Here is a 21244-nt window from a genome sequence, read left to right on the forward strand (position 1 = left end):
TTGAATAAATGGATAAACTTCTTAGGAGAACTCAAGGAACTTGATAGTTAAAACTTTGCTGTTGGGCCTTCCACCAGTTTGGTGGCTAAATGTTCAGCTGACCTATAAAGCCTATAAGCAGAACTCATTACTTTCCTGATAGTTTTCATATGAAATGATTCCTGTTTTTCAAGCCTCCAACATGTTAGGAAGACATATTATACAGCATTTCACATACATAACATTTTGGGAGGATGCATAGACAACAGTGAGTGCGCACACACGCACACACGCACACACACACACACATGCACAACATGTTAACAGGAGACATATACAACACTGCACATGCTCACATGACTTGATCAATTTTTCTAGACTGTAATTTTTCTCAGGTCTTTTGTTGTCATTAGCTAGCCTCAAGGGTCTTTCTTGTGACCCGTATTCACATGAACGACAACATTCTACAGTATAAAATTTACAGACTGCCTTCCTCATGATTTAGAAACATTAAAATTAACGAGAAATAATGAAATTAAAAACTCAAGCAAGTCACCAGAGATGCTTCCTCCTGCAGCAGATGGGAACAAGTGAAGAGACCCACAGTCATTGTGCAGAGCCAGAGAACTTGGAATGCAGCCCTAAACACGCCTCCCCTTAGGGGGCAAGGGAACCCCGCAGAGGAGGAGGCAGAAACCTTGCAGGAGCAAAGGGCAGTCGGGGGGGGGGGGGGGGGGGGGGGGGGGGGGCGAGGAAGGAGGACAGCAAGAAAACAAGGCCCTCTAAATCAACAAGACTGATGCACACATGAACTCACAGGGACGGAGCCAACTTGCATAGCTCAGCAGAAGATGGGGTCCTAGAGCTGAAAGGAGAAGAGGACACACACCTCCGTCCCTAACACAGAAGTTATGTGCAATTGATAGCTACCTGCAAATCAAGATTTCGTTTCCTCCAAGGGAGGCTCATGGGACAAACAAACGTAAGGGTAGGCTACATGCCCCGCAGTAGATGGCAAGACACTTCAAGCTCAACAACATCTCTGGATGGTCCTTGTCTCAAAATGTCATTTTAAATAATTTTTTTTTTAACAAGAATGTTCTTTATGTATATGGTATGGCTTTTAGCTTAGTGTTTTTATGGGATTCCTGTGTGTTTGAAATACTGGGTCTCTGTATCTATATCTGTTTCTTGTGGCATGTCTTGGCTTCTTTTCCTACTGTTTGTTTTATCCTATTCCAATGTGTAAGGTTTTTTTAATCTTATTATATTATGCTTCGTTTACTATTATCTCTTAGAAGCCTGTTCGTTTTCTAATTAGAGACAGAAATGGGTGGGTTTGAATGGGAGGGGAGGGGAAGAGGAACTTGGAGGAGTAGAGCAAGAAGAAATTGCAATCATGATATATTATATGGGGAAAAAGCTATTTTTAATAAATAAAGAAGAAAAGAAATTACTCCCAGTTTAAAAAACAAAACAACAAAAACCTCGGTCAAAAATTTTTCTTCCAACACTTTTTCATTCTAGCCCTAGAACAGCTGAGATTGGAAGAATTCACATGGAAAAGTGGAGATTCTGTTTCCATTTGTGTCTTTTGTGTACTTAAAAGAAAGGGAACCCTGGACATTGTTGTTAATAGTCTCTAGTGAAAAGCCTGATTACAATGTACCTGATGATCTTCAGAGCAGTGGAAAGAGTAATTCTAATTCAGTCTACCGAGAGTAAGTAACAGAACTATCTTGTAAGACAGTAAAATGGAATACATTTCACTCACTCACTCACTCACTCACTCACTCACTCACTCACTCACTCATTTATCTGTTTTAAAAGATGGATAGATAGATGTTACATATCGAACACAGATTTAAATATAAGCATACTGTCACCCTTCCACCCATAAACCCATGACCAGGTAGGTCACTGGTGAGAATTTCTTAGTAATAAATTATGTGACTATTTAGCATTTGAACCCATTTGTGGAAACACTGTGCATTTTGTCTACTCTAGTTTTTCAGCATACAGGCTTTAAAAATCTATTAGTTTTTTAAATAAATTAAAAAAAAAAGTTCACCGTGTCAAGAACTTTGGCAGAGCAAATGAAAACCCTGGTGCCTAACGGGTTGTTCCTGAAAACTATGACAATGCCTGAGCCTTTATTAGAATTATTTTTCCTAACTGGCTTCATCTTTCATTATCCTCAGGCTGTAGTCTAAACTCTAATATTAATGTAGCTTTACTGTAGCCTTCTTCCTCTGAATTAATGAAAAATGAAGCCTTTAATCAGATTAAAATTTGAAAACAAGAGGACAGACAATGCACAGGAAAGAGTGATGTGTGTGTCTTCTCCGCAGGAGGAAAAGCTGGATTTGAATGATAGCGAGGAGGAAAGGCTTGTGGAAAGCTTTGTGGGGAGGAAAGGGAAGGGAGAAATGCTGTAAGGATGTTATTTAAAAAAACAAAACAAAACAAAACAAAAAAAACAAACAAACTCCTTAGCTGCAAACATGTAAATTTGTGTCTACTGAATTAGAATGCTATACATTATTGTTTTAAAAGAAATATAAAAGCAATTTAAAAAAAAAACCATACCTTCCAGTAGAGACCTAAGCCTGAGGTCCTTAGGTGTTGCAGGCTACAAGAAGCACCCATCTCACTGGACAAGAAAAAAATGAAAAGTTTCACTTTCTCCGGCTACTTTCCCTGCCCCAAGGCTGGCTAGCGTCAGTCATTTCCGGAAGAAGCCCAGGTTGCTTCCATTCCTTAGATAATGTAAGTATGTAGAAACCAACATTTGGCTGCTGGGTGAGCTTAACTGTAGGGAAGGCAGTGCTGTTCCCGGGCATCCTGTGTGAACTGCAGCTCCAGCAGACACAGACAGAAAGATGTGTATTCATTCACTTACACACCTCTCTTCCCTTCTCTTTCCCTCCTTTTCTTCCCTGTCTTCGCTGTCCACCCTTTCAAGTATACGCCCCATAGCACCCCCGGAATGCCAACCCATGAAAGGAGTAGAAAACATGAGTTTTACTTTTGTAGTGTCAATATGGCTTTAAAATTAACATAATGAGTGGAGAGGTGTTTGGTATCTGGCTCTAATAAACCATGTATATGGCATTATAAGCTATTTTCGACTCCTTTCTCTGATGACCCTATCCCACTGGGCTCCGAAAACCTAAAGCAAGATACGCTCCCCCCCTTCCGCTTTTACATAGACAGACACTCTTCTTCCCAAGTTAGGGCTGTCCCTCCTTGTTCAGGTCATGCTGTGTCTGCTTCGCAGCCCCAGCCCTCCACCTACACATGTGCACATTTACTGTGCCTCCCTCAAGCACCGGCATAAGCTACTTGCTGACCATCTGAACCTAACTGCTCTCTAATGTCACACTCAAGGTCTCTGTACTCAGCCGCAGTGGCACGTGATAGTGCATACCTCTCAGTGCTTACTGCCTTTCTAAGTACTCAGTAGCTCTCTTCCAGGGCAAAGTGAATTAAACAGGACACAGGTCTTATTTTTATCCTGATGTGTAGCTTGAGATGAGCCTGGCCAAGGTTTGAATGAAACCCTCACTTCCTTCTTCTTCATCTAGCTCTGTGCTTATCTTAACAACAGGCTGAGGGACCTGTAAGCGCCTCTGTGAAGATTCCCTTGGCTTTTCCTTCCTTACTGCACTTCAGTGTTTCTGGTTTTCAGCTCTGGCCAGTCATATCAAATGTGGATAAGAAGAACTCATCAGGAAAGGCCTAAGTCAGGTCTTAATGGACCAACTCTATCAAATATTCTTCCTAAACGTCTTTGACCTCCTTCCCAATTCTGTTTCTACATATTATGTATCTGCAACCCATAACATACCTCTTATTATTTGGTTTTATTGCTTAGTTTACTTTTTCTATTGCTTTATTTTCTCATGTTTGGAACAGGTCCTTAAACGGCTCCATTGATCTGTTCAGTAAGACAATAAACGCCAGAGCTGTATAGATAGGGTCTGAGCATAAAGTAACAGTGAAAGCCCGTGCGAACGTTGGGAAACACAATCGTGCTGTGGTTCTATAGTCCGAGTAACTGGTAATAAAAGGCGGTGTGAGCAGGTATTTTGTTCTAAAGGCAAAAACCCTAAATGGATATTGTTCCTCAGACAGTTCTAGAGAATGCTTTCAAGAAATCCTTTTTAGGATGTTTTAGAAACCCAGATGAGCTAATATTCTCTCTTTGAGGCAGGGTGTGAGGAGACAAAGGCCTGTACCCCTCCTCTTTACCTAGTAGGGGTCATGGCGTCACCACTTATGATCCTCTCTGAGTGAATTCAGTTCCAACTAGATTCATCCCAGGCATTTTTTTCCTGTGTTAATTTTGTCTTTGGTTTTATATATAACATTTGCAATTCTCTTTTATTTCTTCAAGAACATTTTAAAAAGAAAAAAAAAAAAAAAGAGAGAGAGAACCATTTCTTGGGACAACTGATTAAATATTTTCGTGTGATTCTTACCTACATCATAGATATTAATATTTTACCCACAGATATTTGTAGTTCTCACCCCTCATCAGAAAAACTTCTCCTTGTGAAAGATAGAGACAATTAGAAAAAACAGTCAAACAAGACCCTCCCTCTTCCCCGAAAAACCCACAACCAGTTGACATGCAGGGAAGAAGAGACTGTAGCATGCCCAGTCCCAACTGACCCATCTCACATAATCCAGTACCTAAGGCCAGGATCACTGTGGAAGAGTAGGCAGAAAGCTTATAAGAGCAAACATAAGTTTGCCCTGAGATTAATTCTATCTCCTAGAAATGCTACAAAGACTACCCATGAAGTCTTACCAATAGGGCTGGCTAAACAAAAAACTTGAACAATGACACCAATGGGTACATTAACATTGTTTTGTATACGGATCTCAGACCTACACCAAGAACTAGGGGATACTGAGTCAGAGAAATGATTTTTCTCAGGGAAGGGCCTCCCAATGGATTATCCAAGCCAATACCAAAAGCCCTGGAATCATATAAATACAGTAATGTTATAAGGACTGAGCAGGTTGTATTTATGTCCTAGAAATGTGTGTGTGTGTGTGTGTGTATGTAAAATGTTAATTAACAACAACAAAAACAAAAAAATAAAAACCCCAGGAACTTGAAAGGTATATGAAAGGGGCAGGAAGGAAGAAAAGGAGAAATGATGTGCTTATAATTAAATAAAAAAAAATAAAAAGTATATAAAAATATTATTAAAGGAATTATTTTTTATATTTTAGTTCTTGAGACAAATGTATTATCTTTATTTATCATCAGTCATCTACATGTCATCTACTATCTTTCTCCTGATGAGATACAGTTTATATTAATAAGTGTTTTAATATTTTATATTCATGTTTTATTAGATACATTTTTATATTCATAAATTGTTGTTGTGCTTGTTGCTGTAAATTTATTGATGTTATTTTTTTGTGTGTGTTGAGAAAGTCTCACTCAGGAGCCCATGTTGGCCTGGTACTAACTAAACAGGCCAGGCTGGCCCTAAGATTGTAGTGATCTTCCTGACTTTGCTTCCCCAGCACTTGGATTATAGCTACAAACCAAGACACCAAGCTAAGCTATTGAACGTTTCAAGATAGTTAATTATATGTTAATCAAGTTTAATGACTTTTTTTTCTGAATGAGATTATCAGTTTTAGTTTCTCACAAATACTTCATTACAGTATTACATTTCGGGTTGAATTTTTTTTTTTTTTTAAATACTAAAAGAGGAGCTTTATCGAATGCAAGTCAAAATATCAACTAGATTCTAATGCTTTATATTCCTATGCTTGTGGCTAGGAAATCCATAGTTTCCTAAAGAATAAGAGGAGTGTCTTTCCACTTATGTTAAGATTTTGACACTATGCACATTACATGGTAATTCACATTATAAAAGGTTATCAACAATATGTATGACTCAAGTTCAAGCAGGTTATCTGAACTGAGGACTCTGACTGCGCCCATTATGGAACCACAACCACCAATATGTTGTTTTAGAATGGTCTCTGATTAGCTAAGGTCAGTGTTCAATCAACTGGTCTAAGACACTGGCCCTTTCCCACTTTGTTGTTAAATTAATGTTTAAATATTTTTATGGCATAAGCAGGAACCTCTCTAAAGTGCCTTTCTCCTCTCAAACCTCACTAATCTAGGTTAGAAACAAAGTCCTGGCAGCAACAGTGTATCTAAATTGGTGTCTGCTCTGCAGCTACTAGAGAGGGTTTGGGGAGCTTTAATGCCATCCGTTGTCTCCACAGGCTTTGCTGTGAACGTGAGCTATCTCTTTTAAGGAGGTGCTGGTGACAGGTCAAAATCATCTCATGAAAGAAGTTAACACCAAAGATGCTGGGGCTATCTCTAAACATTCATGGCAAGAATATGCGGTCAGAGTCAAATGTTGACTAGCAGGGACTCTCTCCGCCTACCCATGTTTGATCGGGCAGCAGAACAAAGGAACAGACATGCATTCCATGAAGGCTGCTTAAGAAGCGAACCTTCCATGTGTGAACAGTATTCTCTCTAATATGAAAGCAAGTACATAGCTGAGTTCTGGCTACAGTAGAGCTGGGAAGAGAGTGAACAAGACTTTAAAGTTCAGGGTCTTTCTTGCTCTGTGAACAATAAGTTTTTGAGGGGCAGGCATGGGAAATCTACATATGAAGGAACCATGTATATCCATACTCATGTGATTTAAGAAAAGAAAATTAGGTGACAAATACTCCTGGGATGCAGTGGCTATTTGGGTAACTGACTTGGGGAATAATTTAAATGCTAAGAAAAGACAAATCAGCAACAGACCTTGTTGACTTTAAGCTTGAATTTTGTAATTAACATTCAGAGGTCTTATGTTCAGGTGCAGTTAGTATTTCAGTACATCCAAATGAAGTCAGAAAGGTTCACATGAGCAAAAATGACGTGCTCTTGTGCTGCTAAGTAACACTCATTTGTATGATGTTTAATGGGATCTTAATCTTTTTACCATGATGGCTACACAGAGAATCAAAGTAATGAGAAATTTCCTTTAGCCGTTCTGCTCAAACACATCAAACCATCCAATTTTTGTTAAAACACTAGACTATACCTTGATGCTGGAAACCAGCAAAGTCATAGAAGACATAGTAAGAATTGTGGTGACCAAGTTCAAGAATCTTATCTAAGCTGTCTTCCTATTTATGTATCCAACTAGCCATTTGCATGAAGAGATCACACGTTATTACTTACTCCAGCCAAAACTCACTCAAGTAAAACTTACATGACCTTAGTACACATTACTTTACAAATTCTACTTCTCAGTAACTGTAGACTCACATAGAATCTCAGCTTCAGATTTTTTTTTTTTTTCTAAACTGGAAAGTATCATATAAATGTACACATTTAAAGGAACATAAAAACAACTCCGGCTGCATATGAAACTTGTCACACACACAAAATCTCTGATACTTTTCAGAATTGCAGGCAGTAGTGTATGTAACTAGTTGGATTAAATATTAAAGCAGAAACATGTACCTCAAATTTAAATTCAATTACCAATTCAGTAAATATTCGTTGTACATAATCTTATGCCTGGTCTTGAGATACAGTACTGTGTGAGACTATTGCATCCCAGAAGTAAACTTTACTAAGTATTTAGTTAAAAAAAATACAAGCAAGAACTAGAAGGTTTTATAAGAGACTCATCCAGATTTCCAGAGAATTCTGCTCTTTTCAGCAAAGTTGACTTATTCATGAAGGAGGACCTTAGGAAAGCAGGTTCCCACCTTCTCAGTACTTGTAGCTGAGCGTGTGAAGGCAGGGTCTGAGGAATGGCGAAGAATGCCACACAGGTTTCCTGTCTTTCTGGTCAGCCCAGCCTTTCCTGGCTTGGCTGTCCTCTTGTTGACACTGTTTGAGAAGTGAAATGCTTTTTGTTTCCCTGAGCGTCATCAGCAGCCGCCCACTTGCCACGGACTTGCCTATGGACCCCGCATTGTTTCTACCCGTGCTCATGTAGTTCTCATTATTTTGTTGCCTTTCTTGTTTGCTTGTTTCATGAGCCCATATGTACATGTATAACAGCAAAGCCCACACGCCTCAAATATATAGTAACAGTGAAGCCCACACATTGCATATATATGTTTTAATCAAACTTTAACAAAAAGTGCAGACTTGTTTAACTAGTCAGTCCTTTACTGGTAAGTGTCTTTCTTTATGCCCCTTCTTAGGCAGTGTGGTCATATCATTTTGACCATTAAGGAGGTCTTAAAGATGCCTTCTCTGAAAAGTTTTATTTTAATGCTGAAAAGTTCCGGAAAAGGGCAACCATATACGCATAGTGTTAGTTTAGCATGCACTCAGGCCATAAGGCAGTGTCACTTTACTAAATGTGGCTTTTCATAGGTAGAAAAATGCGAAACACCAAGAGCAAGACATAGATTAGATATAGTTACAAATATTAAAACACAAGCAACTTTTCTCCCCCAAAATTTTTATCTCCAATTTAAGTCTACTTCATTATTCATGTGTTTTCCCCTCCATATTGGTATACAATGATTTATGTGGTCCAGAAGCAAGATAAAATATGTTCATTTAGGGACTTGTCACTGCAATTTTCTAGATTGAAAACAGTAATGGAAAATATAGAGGTTCTTACGTGAGCCTCTACAGAAGTCCGTTAGATAGGATAGCGTAGCACTTTATAGTGGAGATGGAAGACAGTGGTTAGCATGTGTAATATCTACAATATAATAGTCCCTCTATCTGTGGCGGGTATGTTCCAAGATCCCCAGTAAAGAACTAAAAGCACAGACAATACCAAATTCTGTAGATACTACCTCTATATGTATATAGCTATAAAAACATTTAATATAAAATAGATAAGACATTACCAATTATAATAAATAAAATAGGGAAATTATAGGAATATCCTATAATAGCTAATAGCATAAATATGCTTGCACATTTAAGCCATGATTAAATAAAACTAGGGTTTCTTGAATACAAGCAACAGGTGATCTGATACCAAGGTGGTTACCACGTTACCAGACAGGTGGGTAGTATATTCACCATGAATGCTGTGGACAAAGGGGAGACTTGGGTCCTGGGCAAGGTGGAGCCAGACAGTGAAAATTTTTATTATGTTACTGCCAGTGGCATACAATTAAATATCTATGAACTTTTTATTTCTGGAAATTTCTACTTAATATTTTCAGGTTATAATTTATCACAGATAACTTAAAATACGGAAGGAAACCCCCAGATGAGACAAAGAGTATCCTATATGTTCCCTGAATCTTTAAACTAACAAGGGGTAGGAACTTTGTTACTCCCCTTTGGTAAATGGAGCTTTTGCAATTTGCCAAAGCTAAGAGGCAAGACGAAGGTCTACCATCAGATCGTGTAAGGCCAGATCCCTCTCATGCTGAGTGCAGTACTCAGTCAGCCAAAGACCGGAGCTCACTGGGAGGAAGAAGAAGGGAAATGACACAAGTGGAAGCTTTCTTAGCCACCCTCTGGGCTGCCTGCAGATGTCCTATGCAACACACTAAGGCCAAACTCCACCACCACGTATAAACCTTCCTGAGTCATAAACACCAGAGGACACTTTTCCTCATATTTTTGTTGGTATCCAAAAGGTAAGAGAGTGACCGCAAGTCAGCAGATGCAAAGCCAGTGAATGAGAATGTGACGTCACTTCAGTTTTTTCTCTTTCTTGCTTCCCTCCTTCTCCCCTCCCTCCCCTCTTCTCTCTCTTTCCATCGGAGAAGTCCAGCATTTTCCTCCCTACAGAACTTTCTGACAGCCTGATGTGAATACCTTTTGCATTCTTAGGGTCATCTTTAAGTCTGGAAAAGCAGAGGTGTCACATAGCTAAATATTTTCCATGGCTAACTTCCAGACACTTCAACTTTTAACTCGTGACTTACAAGCCCCAATTCTCAAAAGTCCCAATTCTCAAAATAAAAGAACTGTTTGCACATTAGATCCTTCTGCATATATTTTTCCTTTTTTTCCACTACAGTTGCTTAATTATTTTAACTATCATGAGGAATCTTAGTATCCACATGGAATTAGTAGGGGTTTCCCCCCCCCCATCTGTGAAGTTTCTTTATTAGTCCCAGAAGCCAAGGGAAAACTCTTTATTGCCTGCACAAATCAAGAGAAAAACAAATGCTAATTGAGCAGATTGATGGGTAGATGGAGGAAAAAGATGAAAGAAAAGATGCCAACATAAACAGAATATGGCTATTCCCTGTTACCCCCAGTGAATCAACTACACTCACAAATGTGCATCAAATGCTAACTATGGCAACAAAACTCCCAGAGGGACAACCCTCTGTGGAGGCACAAACATGCATGCTCGTCTTCCTTTGACAGAACAGACAAAGCAGTGTGGCCTCTCCCTTGCTGTACTAGTCAAATTGTAAATGAAGGATAATGCACACAGAGGTACAAGAGACTTCTCCCCAGGCTAAATGTCAAATGCTCATTCACAGATGATAATATACTTTTTTTTTTCCTTATCAAAGCAGCTAAGTCATGGTAGGCAGGGTCAGCAGGCAGTGTTCTGGTTGCCAGCCTTCACAGACATAATTTCCTGGCATTTGTTGAATCAAAAGGAGAAATTAAAATGTCTTCCATCCAGTGATGAAGTCATGGAGCTGATCTCCCACACCAGTGCTCCTGTACTGCCGAATTAGCTTTGTTCCTTTTAAGTCACAACGAAATGTGAATGAAGGCTTCACCTGACAGTGCAGACTCAGCGTAGCTGAGCATGTTTGATCTGTCTATCACACAAAGTAGCAGAGGTTTTTGAAATAAGTGTCTTGTGTTTCGAACTGCTAAGGCTTAGTTTTTCCTGATAGGCTGATGGGCAGCATAAGACCTCTCAGACACTAAGTGCAGGGATAAGCCCCTCTAAGGTCTCTAAATCCATCTTATTAGAATAACAAGGTTCCTGAGGTTAAGCACTAGTGGCTGGGAGGTTGAACTCTATTTTGTCTTAAGACACCCAAGTGAATCAGAGAGCTTGACTGGGGTTTATCTGCCTCCCCATACAAATACCCTGTAATAGAAATGCCACATTCAATTGGCCTGAATCAGGGAATAAAACTCTTTCAGTTTCGAAAGATGTGATGAATGTGGTTAATAAACAAAACAGAACAACAAAAAAACCCCCAAAATTTAAAAAAACGAAAAACAAAAACAAGAAGTAAACTTCTTACCTTTTGTAGCAATTCGTACACACTGGGTTTTAGTCTCCTGGAAGACAGAGATCAAAAGAAAATTACCACTAAATAGACAATGTTTTCTATTTCACAAACTATTATTGTAACTATTATGAAGATACACCTAGAGTTAAACAATAATATTATGACTATGAAAGTATAATAATAAGGGAGTTCTCTTCTCAATATATAGATTCAGGTAACAGTTTTGAAACTAAAATAAAAACTTTAAGAAAGTTTCTAGTAATTTCTAAAGCTATGTGTATCTGTTTCATTTTGTAATAAAGCAAGCTGCTATGGCAGAGATGAGTGGTATGGCCTTCTAATTTGCATTTTTGTTGCTTCTTAAGCTATTAGAAAGAAATATGTATCTGCAAAGCTAATACAAATCAGAGTCAAATACAAATTTAATTTTCACATGATAGCTACAGACTTTGATCAAACCTGAACATTATATACTCTCACGTGGATCTAGGCACAACTAAAGAGCTAAAGACAGTTGTTAGAAAGATCACCAAGACATTCCATAGTAGGTTAAATGGAATTTATCTGTTCTTTTTTTTTTTTTTTTCCTTTAAATTTAGCTGTGGGCAACTAAATATTTTTCAATACTTTTTACCTCTTACTACCAAGGTAGACAGAGAAAATAGAACTGTTAAGGAGGAAGCAACAAGGATTACAAATGTTGTGTGGTAAAAAGAGATACAAGACTCTGGCCTCCCTCTCAGACACCTAAGTCAGTCATAGTCTCTGCTCCCAGTTGTGTTCTCCTTTCCTTTTCTCTCCCCTCCTCCCTCCCCGCCTCCTTCCCTCAGTCCCTGCCTCCCTCCCTAAAACACTCTTATTGCATAGCCCTCCTCCATGAGTTTTCCTTTGGTCTTCCCAGGAGTAACTGAGATAGTATTACAGGTGTCTAGCCCCACAGCTCTGTGTTTACCTCTGAATACTCAATAAGCAAGAGGAGGCATCAAAGACAGTCAGAAAAACTGGCTGCTGTATCCACGTCGATCAAAACAGCCAGTGTGCTCTGTAGACACTCCTGGCACGTGTTCTGACCACTACAGGACAAAGGTCATATAAGGGAGTGTGTTTCTCTGGTCACTGCCACCTGGATTGTTGCTTTGGTGACACTGGGTACAAAAGCTTATGAAGAGATCTGGGTATATTATAGCTGGACATGTCTCAGCATATTGACCCCTTCCTTCTGCCTTGGGGTATGGACAGACTTTTGTCCACGGGATCTTAATAAATTGCTTTTATGCAATCTTGGATCTGCCTAATGCTGTTCTCTCCATCCTGTCCTTCTTCTCCTAGCCAGGTTTCACATACCGGGAACAAGATTTGTTTTACTTTATTTATTTATTATTTATTTATTTTTCGGAAAAAGAGGCTGTTTTCAAGAGACGTCTTATAACTCTATCTTCAGTGCTTTTATATGTTGAAAAATAATAAACCAAAATTGATGTTATTTCTTCTCAAGCAGTTACTGTGAATGTATGTAAGATTAAAACGTAGGGAAAGAAATGCGTATTTCTTCATGCTCCTGTGTAGGTCCAGACGGGGGGGGGGGGGGCATTGTCTGTTGACTCTGTACATTGCCAACCTCTGCAGGTGGGAGGCTCAGCAATGTTAAAACTCTTTGTCCACAATAGGAACTGTATTACAGATATTCTAAACCAGTAGTTCTCAGGCTTCCTATTGCTGTGGCCCTTTAATACAGTTCCTCCTGATGTGGTCACTCCCAACCATAAAATTATTTTCATTGCTACTTCATAACTCTCATTTTGATACTGCAATGAGCCATAATGTAAATATCTGTGTTTTCCAATGGTCTTAGGAGAACCCTGTGAAATGGGTTGTTTGACACCCAAACAGGTGTCAGAGAAAATCCACCTTAAGTGCATGCACTCATCAGCACTCCTGCCGCACAACAGACAGGCTAACAAGGGTTAACTGGGAAGCTCTTGCCCCAACCTAGAACTGTCGCCCACCTGTGTGCTATCTGTATTTAGGCTGGGTTACTAACTTTTCTCTTGCCTCCGTTTTCAACAACCTAGTTAGACAATTACATTAGAAGATTGTGTGTGTGTGTGTGTGTGTGTGTGTGTGTGTGTGTGTGTGTGAAAATATTGACGGTCACTTTGATGGAATTCATTACCATGGAAACAAACTTCTGGGCATGTCTGTAAGGTATTATCTATAAGTTAATTGAAGCAGAAAAGACCTACTCGAATACAGACTGCACTACCTGAAGGGATGAGGATTCCAGGTGAGAGGAGGAGAGGCTGTAGGGAAGGCCAGCATTTCCAGCTTTCTGGGCTCTCTGCTTCCTGCACGAGGAATGATGTGACCAGCCACTTCCCACCCTTGCTGCCTTGTCTCCCAGTCCATGGACTTCACTCCCAACTGTAAACTGAAACGAGGCTTTTTACCTCTTAAATTGCTTCTTGCCATGTATCTTGTCACAGCAAGCAAAAATAACTAGTGCGAGTTGGTGTGGACGCTGAAGAATCGAGTTATATAGGGGGAGAATGAGAAGTGTAGAGCATCTTCATCTATGGACAGTCCCTACTTGGAGGCCATGGATTTAAATGGCCTCCGGAAATTTTCTTTGCCGTATACTGGACGCGGACCACACTGTAGGCAGACAAATAGAGCTTGCAAGTAAAAGCAACACTCATATCCTCATGGCTCCTGCAGAAACACAAATTGGTTGTCTTCCAATTAAACTGTACTAAGAGCTAATCTGGCTTGTGCAATTGGCTGTCACATACTTCATTTCATCTCCCAGGTGCCACCTTTGGGGACTCAATTATTCAAAAACCAACCATTTCTCAGGTAGCTTCAAGTCCATCAAAATGCCAGTGTTCATCTGGATCTGAAACTGTTTAAGTTTCTCTTCTCAACATGTTTTTTTCTACCCGCCTTGTCCAAAATAGAAATAAATAAATAAAAACAAAACAAGTCTTAGGAGAGAAAGTGTTTCAAAGGGAAACAGCATGAGAGCGAAAGGCTAGGTTGTTTCTCTGCACGTGCCCTGCTGTGCTTTCCTCTTCAATATTCATTTGGGATCAGCAGCCCTGTTCAAAAACAACTGTGTCCAAAATGGGAAAAGGAGGGGCAGGCAGGGACAGGCCCAGCCAACTCTGGTAATGGCTCAGCACCCAGCCTTCGCAGGCAGCCTTCTGTTTAGGTTCTGTCAGCTGGACTGCAGGCGTCCCATTACTTTGTAATCACAGGGCGGTTACTTGTTATTTACTATTTGGCTTGTACCCCCCTGAAAAGCTTATAAGGGTTTATTAGCCCACCGTAGAATGCGTATTCTGTTTATCCTGAAGTAAATTTAATCTTTTGAAGCAGCCACTACTGAGCAAGCGCCGCCCGGCAGAACAATGCCGGGAATTTACTGGGGGCGGAGTTCCGAAGGCAGCACAGCCACCTTTTCAAATGACTTTGCTCACAGTTGCACTGTGGGCATTCCTGAAGAAGGCGTTAAGCTGCGGTAGTTACTAGGAAACGGGCATCCTGTGAAACTGGGAGGCTTGCAGCCTCAGCTCTTCTGTCAACTTGCACGTAGCGTTGCTGGCAACAGAAGCGACACTACACATCCATTTTTATTTCCCTTTCTTTTCCTTTTTTTCCCCCCCCAATTTTCCTTGACAAATACGACTGAGTGTTTATAAAATATGGCCACAGCTTTACTTAAGATCAAGGGAAAAATCAAAATCGCAAAGGAATCTCACCTTCTCTACACTGCTCATCGCTTGGAAGTAGATGTTGTATCCTTTGCGGGGAGCCAGGGGAGGGTTCCAAAAGCCTTTATAGGTCCGGTTGTCGCCCACGGTGAAGGGGGCAGGCTCAGGAAGATTTCCAGGGGGAAGTTCTGCGGCAAAGTAATAGGGTGCACCTCCACTCTGGGCGTTCTGGTATGTGACTGGCACCTGGTAGCACTCCATGGCGCCCGCTTCGCGCTTGGTCCGATGTGGGCGCAGCTGCTCTACGACGATTTGATAAGCACTTTGGGGAAAAGAAAGATATGCTCGCACTTAGATATCAGACGTTAATGAGATTTGGGGAAGAGGCACAAGGGGCTCAAAGTGGGCAAGCTGCATCCCAATGTGTCTAACCGACAGGCAGCCTCTTTCCCAGAAAATAGTTTCTCACGTGTTCTGTTGCCCTTAATGCAGATCTTATGAAGGGACTAAGACAAGCAAGGTGAAAAAAAAAATCACCATAAAGTGGTTCACATTTTTAAAGGTTGAAATCTAAGCTACTCTAATAAGGACCCTGGCATTAACCAGAGTCACATCACAGATTAAGCTCTTTGTTTCCTATTTTTAAATGGGAAACAAGTCAACATCTCCTTGTGAAATTACATCAGGGACGGCCCAGCTCCAAGGCCCCGGAGAACGATGGCCTCCAGGAGGCACTGGAAGCTGCTGTCTGCAGTTGTCACAGGCTTGGACACACAACGCGTTGACAGCCTTCTCCACCTCCTGACCTCGCCTCCAACTCCACTGCCTCACAGCCATGCGGATCCAAAGTACAAGTGACATGCGACAAGGCGGGCACAGATGGACAGGAATCTGTCCCCACCACAGAAATAGACTTCCTCCTTCTTCTGGGCTTGTTAATAATAAAATGTTACAAATTGGAGAGACAGATGGCATTTGGCCTATTAAAACTCCAACCTGAACTACAAATTCCTTTCTCCAACACCTCAGGACTCTTCCACAGTAGCTGTAAATGTGAAATAAAGAGCTCTGTGATCACCAGTTATTTGTCAAGGTCTCCAATTCATATGTCAACAAGACTCTCGCTTTGTGGAAAATATTTAATGTAAAAAACAAACAAACAAACAAACAAACAAGAAACAACATATAAAGAATACCTAGGAGATTTGCCATTACTATCACTATATTTTCCATACTTTTAACATACAGATAATTAACATATTTTAGAATTGTTGAAAACTGAAAGAAATTCATTGTAGCTTTTGTTTAAACTCAGTATGAATAAGATGTGGGCGGGGCTTCATATGCTGGCAAATGGGCTTTATCTAGGCCAGTGGTTCTTAATCTGTTGGACATAACTCCTACAGGGGTTGTGTATCAAATATCCCATATATTACAAAATTTCATTACAATTCCTAACAGTAGGAAACTTACAGTTATAAAGTAGCAATGGAATAATTTTTATGGTGGGAGGCAGGGTTACCATAACATGAGGAACTGTATTAAAGGACCATAGCATTAGGAAGGTTGAGAACCATTGTACCAGAATATGACCCGAGCCTTCTGGAGGGGAAGGCAGCCAGTCCTCAATAGGTCTGTAGTGGGGAGGCAAGTGGTGTTTTTGTTAAGGGACGCCTAGAAAGACTAAGAGAGAAAACCACTTTTGCATCTAGGAGGATGAAAAAAATTCAGGGTCTAGAGTGAAATTCTAATTTTAATTCATGGTGCTATACCTAGAAGCAAGAGACCCCATAGCCTCCAAGAAAGGACTGTGTTTTTTAAATTTACAAGTACAGTTTTATTTTCCTCCTAAATATTGAGTTTTCTTTTTTTCCATTAAAATACTGGTAAAAGGTCAAGAGGTTGTTACCTATTTCATTCTCTTTGAAAGGGGAAATAGATCACATTAGTGGCAGAAACTGAGATCCGAGCCAGTAACCAAGGCAGAAGTCTGTTTATTTCAGATGGTAGATACTGCACTGTTCTCTGTTCCGCTGCCAAGCTGGGTCACCACGCTTGAAGGAAAGCTACTGACAAGATGCCTCCTCTCTGGCTATTCCAGGGAACAGGCATTTGTCAATTTTAAATTTAGGAAATAGCAAGCAGAGCCCTACGGGCACAAAGGAGGAAAGAGCACAGTTGACATGCTATGCTAAGCAGATATAGCCCTTATCTTATTTTGAATTTATTAGGCATAGTTATATGTTTTATGTTTCTATATCCTGTGTATGAATCTGTACACACAAATTAGCAGATGTATCATTTTTCTCCAGAAAAGTTTAATGTATGCTTTCCTCCATAATTGTCATTGTGGAAGAAATTTCCACAATAATGGCAATTATCTATCTTAGTTAATAATTCAAACTAATCTCTGAAAAATAAAATTCTTAATTATACCACACATCTCAAAAAAATCATGTTTATATTAAATCTCAACTCATTCCATTAAATTGACATATTTAACATTTCACTATCATTGTTTTTTTCATTTCAATTAATTAGGAACTATGCAAGACAGCCTGCAGCTCTCCAGATTAGTTGGAGCAAAGCAAACTGTTAACTGGAGGAGAGAGGGGAAGAAAATATAGCCCTAACTTTAGAACCTTGAATCTGGCTCCATCTAAGATAAGGAATCAACAGCGTGGACCATGCTTTTATTTAAATTTTATTTTATTAATGTATTCATATTACATCTCAATGGTTATCCCCTCCCTTGTATCCTCCCATCTCTCCCTCCCATTTTCCCCTTAATCCCCTCCCCTATGACTGTGACTGAGGGGGACCACCTCCCCCTGTATATGCTCATAGGGTATCAAGTCTCTTCTTGGTAGCCTGCTATCTTTCCTCTGAGTGCCACCAGGTCTCCCCATTCAGGGGACATGGTCAAATATGAGGCACCAGAGTACGTGTGAAAGTCAGACCCCACTCTCCACTCAACTGTGGAGAATGTCCTGTCCATTGGCTAGATCTGGGTAGAGGTTTGAAGTTTACAGCCTGTATTGTCCTTGGCTGGTGCCATAGTTTGAGCATGTTTTAAGATGTCCCATATCCCATTTAGAGAAGAAGTTTATAGTAGAGGTGCATAAAATAAGAATGTTTGCCCCTTATGAATATGAATATTTTATTAACATGGACTTTAATCTTTAATGCATCTTTTATTTGCTAATAAAAGTTATCTAAGGGATGAAGCACACCTTTTTTTTTTTTTTTACTACAACTGAGAAACTGAGGCAAAGAGGTTTAAGTTCCTGTTAAACTTTATGTTTGTCTTACTTTCTTCCTTCTTGTATTTAGGAACCAAATGTTCGAAACCCCTCTGTGCAGCTCACATATGAAATCTTTTCAGCCATGTGGTGTGGTATTTGGAAATGGACGTCAACAGGAAGCAATCTGGCTTAGATGAGAGGTCTCAACAAGACCATAACTGGCCATCTTGGGCTTCCTAGCCTGTAGAGTTGTGAAAAGTAAATGTATGTTTTTTTGAGCCACCGAAGATTTTGTTATGACAGCACAAGGCTGAGTATACCCGTGTGTTTTCTTCAGAAGCTTGTCTCCAAGAATATTGTCTAGATTCCTCCTCGTGCAATGACTGAAATTCGATGGGTGAGTAGAAGAGGCAGCTAGGTCTTCGTCATCTCCCTCCCATGCCACCCTTCTCCTTTAATCCAGCATCTCTGCTGTATTAAACTCAGTTCTGTGTCTGGGTATTTTTCAGTCTCAGCAGTGCTTACTCCATAAGCTGACACAGGAGCCATTTAATTTTATATTCAAGTATGGTTTCAAACAGTGTAATGAGTATTTGACTAGGCATTTGCAGTATGAACAAATCACTTTTGCCTTTTATGGCGATGTCCTTACCTAGAATATAACCATTAATTTTTGCTGTTGTTGTTGTCCCACCTAAAATGCCCTCTTGTGCACCAAAAGCTCTCAACACTCTTTCAATAATGAAGACTTTCAGAATTAGCTTTCTTCCTGGGCAATAACTAATGTCCACTCCTTCGCTGACTTTATCCAACAGTAAATCACTGGGCAGCTCCACTTAGGCATTGATGACAGAGAGGTGAAAGAGTACTAGTGCTCATCAACTTCCTATAAAATTAGCAGAATTCTACTGTTGTTAAAATGCAAAAAGTATGATATGCCTAAAATTATATATAGTTATAGGTGTAAATGTATCCAAACACTGCCATTTTAAAAGCCCATCCACTTATAAAGTGTATAAGAGAAGGCAACTCATAAGTACACTCTGCTTCACACTTCTTTTCCTCTCCTTACACTTGAACCAACCCCAAGTGGATTTCACTCTTTTATGACATCATTGGATAGACTTTCCTGGTACCAAACATTTTGTTCTTTGTGGGTTTTCTGCCAATGCATTAGAAAACTCAAAAGTGTCTTTCCAAGCAATGACACAGGCCAAAGCCTCTATTGGCATTTCACTGTCATACTGAAGCCTAGCCCTCAGTCAGCTCCCTGAGGCTAAACCCTGTGCATCTATCTCTCCTTTCTCCAGGCACATGGAAATAAAAGTGAAATTGACTTTCACAATCATTTTTTTTTTTCTTTTGGTTTACTCAAGAGATGGTTTCTCTGTGTAATAGCCCGTGTTGTCCTGGAACTCGCTTTGTAGACCAGGCTGGCCTTGAACTCACTGAGATCCACCTCCCTCTGCCTCCTGAGTGCTGGGATTAAAGGTGTGCACCACCACTGCCCAGCTCAACCATCAAATTTTGTTAACCACAGCTGGAAGCCATTTTCAGTTCTGTGGGATAGGCCAAAGGACAACTTCCCTTGCATTGGAAGAAACAGAAGTGAATTCTGCCGCTGCACAAAGAGATTATGACACATGTGGTAGACAGTTTGCTGATTAGATGCTAATAACTATGGAGCTGGAATAATCAGAACTACCTAAAACAGTCTGCCTGAGATCCAACAACAGCAACAACACTAAAATTACCAAGTAAGTCTCAGAGTGTGGTTATAAGTTTACGTTGCATAAACTGTTGGGGCAAATAAAATAACAAAGTAACTGCCCAGTGCATAAACCACGTCATAGTGATCTAAGACTCTTTCTTTACAGATGCAGAAGAAAGCCCTCTAGCTCCAAAGTTTCAGTCTGTCATGGGAAAACAGATTTCCAAGATCCCTCCCCTTCAACACCATGGCCTGTTCTATCTTACAGCCAGCATTCTGAAGGTCAAAAGAGTAAAGGTGGCCATGTTTCCTGATTGCCAAAGCATCCCAGGCTCTCTATTCAGTAGTTCCTAAGATACAAAAGCCTGTCCTATGTTTTTTTTCCCTCTCTCTTCACAAGAACTATCTTCTAGGAATCACCAAATTCAAAACCCTGGCATTAACTGAAACAAGTCACCGTTTCCTGTAATCTTCCCTCATCCTTTAGTATTCCATTTTGTTCCATTCTCTTCCTTTGTTTTATAAGTCAGACTCCACACTTTAGACTGGGGTTAATATCACAGCAAATCCTTGTCTTTCGACTCTTTTCTCTCACTGTTTTCTGATACGCATTATTCATGTGAAGCTGCCGTGACCAGTGTTATCCACACACCACGCACACTGCCAAGGGTTTCCTCCATCCTCTTTGCAGAGGTAAGATACTTCTGCTTCTGCTTCACCTCCACTGTCATCTCCCAGATCCAATGCATACATACTTTGAGGTGGAGGGAATGGCTGCAGAAGTCATAACCACACCAAATTCTCTTTAAATCTAGTCATTAATTCACCGATATCATACATGATGCCAAGGCCTCATTTGTCAGGGCCCTCAGGACTAGCCTCAGAAATTCTGTAACTAAAACTACAGATATCTGCCTTAATAAAATGCACTGTTTGTATGATGATCACAGTGTGGGTATTCTGCCATGAAAACTGCTTCTGACATCTCTTCCTTATTAGATTATGAGCTCATGAAAGACAGTAGCCATCCCACTTTTTAACTTTAGTGTCCACTGAGTCAATTATGAATATGTTATATACTATGAAAAATATTAAGTGCTGTGGGCTCAGTAATAAATGGTAGTGAACTCCCTGCTCTCCAGAAGCGAAACTTCTAAGAAGACATAAATACATAATCAAGCAAATCTACAGTCCATAAAGAAGGGATGCATATTCTGGAGAGAGACAAAGCAGTGATTGGAGAAACAGGCTAGTGGTTAAGAACACTGGATGCACTAGCTGAGGAGCTGGGCTTGGTTCCCAGCACCTATCTGGCAGCTCACAAGTGTCTATAACTCCACTTCCTGGGAATTTGATGCCCTCTTCTGGCCTTTGCTGTCACTTGCACTCACATACACAGA

General features: G+C 40.2%; 1 protein-coding gene across 4 annotated transcripts in view; it reads right to left on the minus strand.

Moving 5' to 3' along the window:
• The window catches only part of Ptprk (protein tyrosine phosphatase receptor type K), a 529549-nt gene that overhangs the window by 84347 nt on the left and 423958 nt on the right, over positions 1-21244 (minus strand). For all 4 annotated transcript variants that reach the window (XM_051164144.1, XM_051164142.1, XM_051164141.1 and 1 more), the window contains exons 12-13: positions 14937-15210; positions 11191-11227 (exon numbers count right to left, since the gene is read on the minus strand). In XM_051164144.1, coding sequence (XP_051020101.1) covers positions 11191-11227; positions 14937-15210 — 311 coding nt within the window. The remainder of the gene's footprint in view (positions 1-11190; positions 11228-14936; positions 15211-21244) is intronic.

The sequence above is a fragment of the Acomys russatus genome, chromosome 21 (assembly GCF_903995435.1).
Source record: "Acomys russatus chromosome 21, mAcoRus1.1, whole genome shotgun sequence".
Taxonomy (NCBI): domain Eukaryota; kingdom Metazoa; phylum Chordata; class Mammalia; order Rodentia; family Muridae; genus Acomys; species Acomys russatus.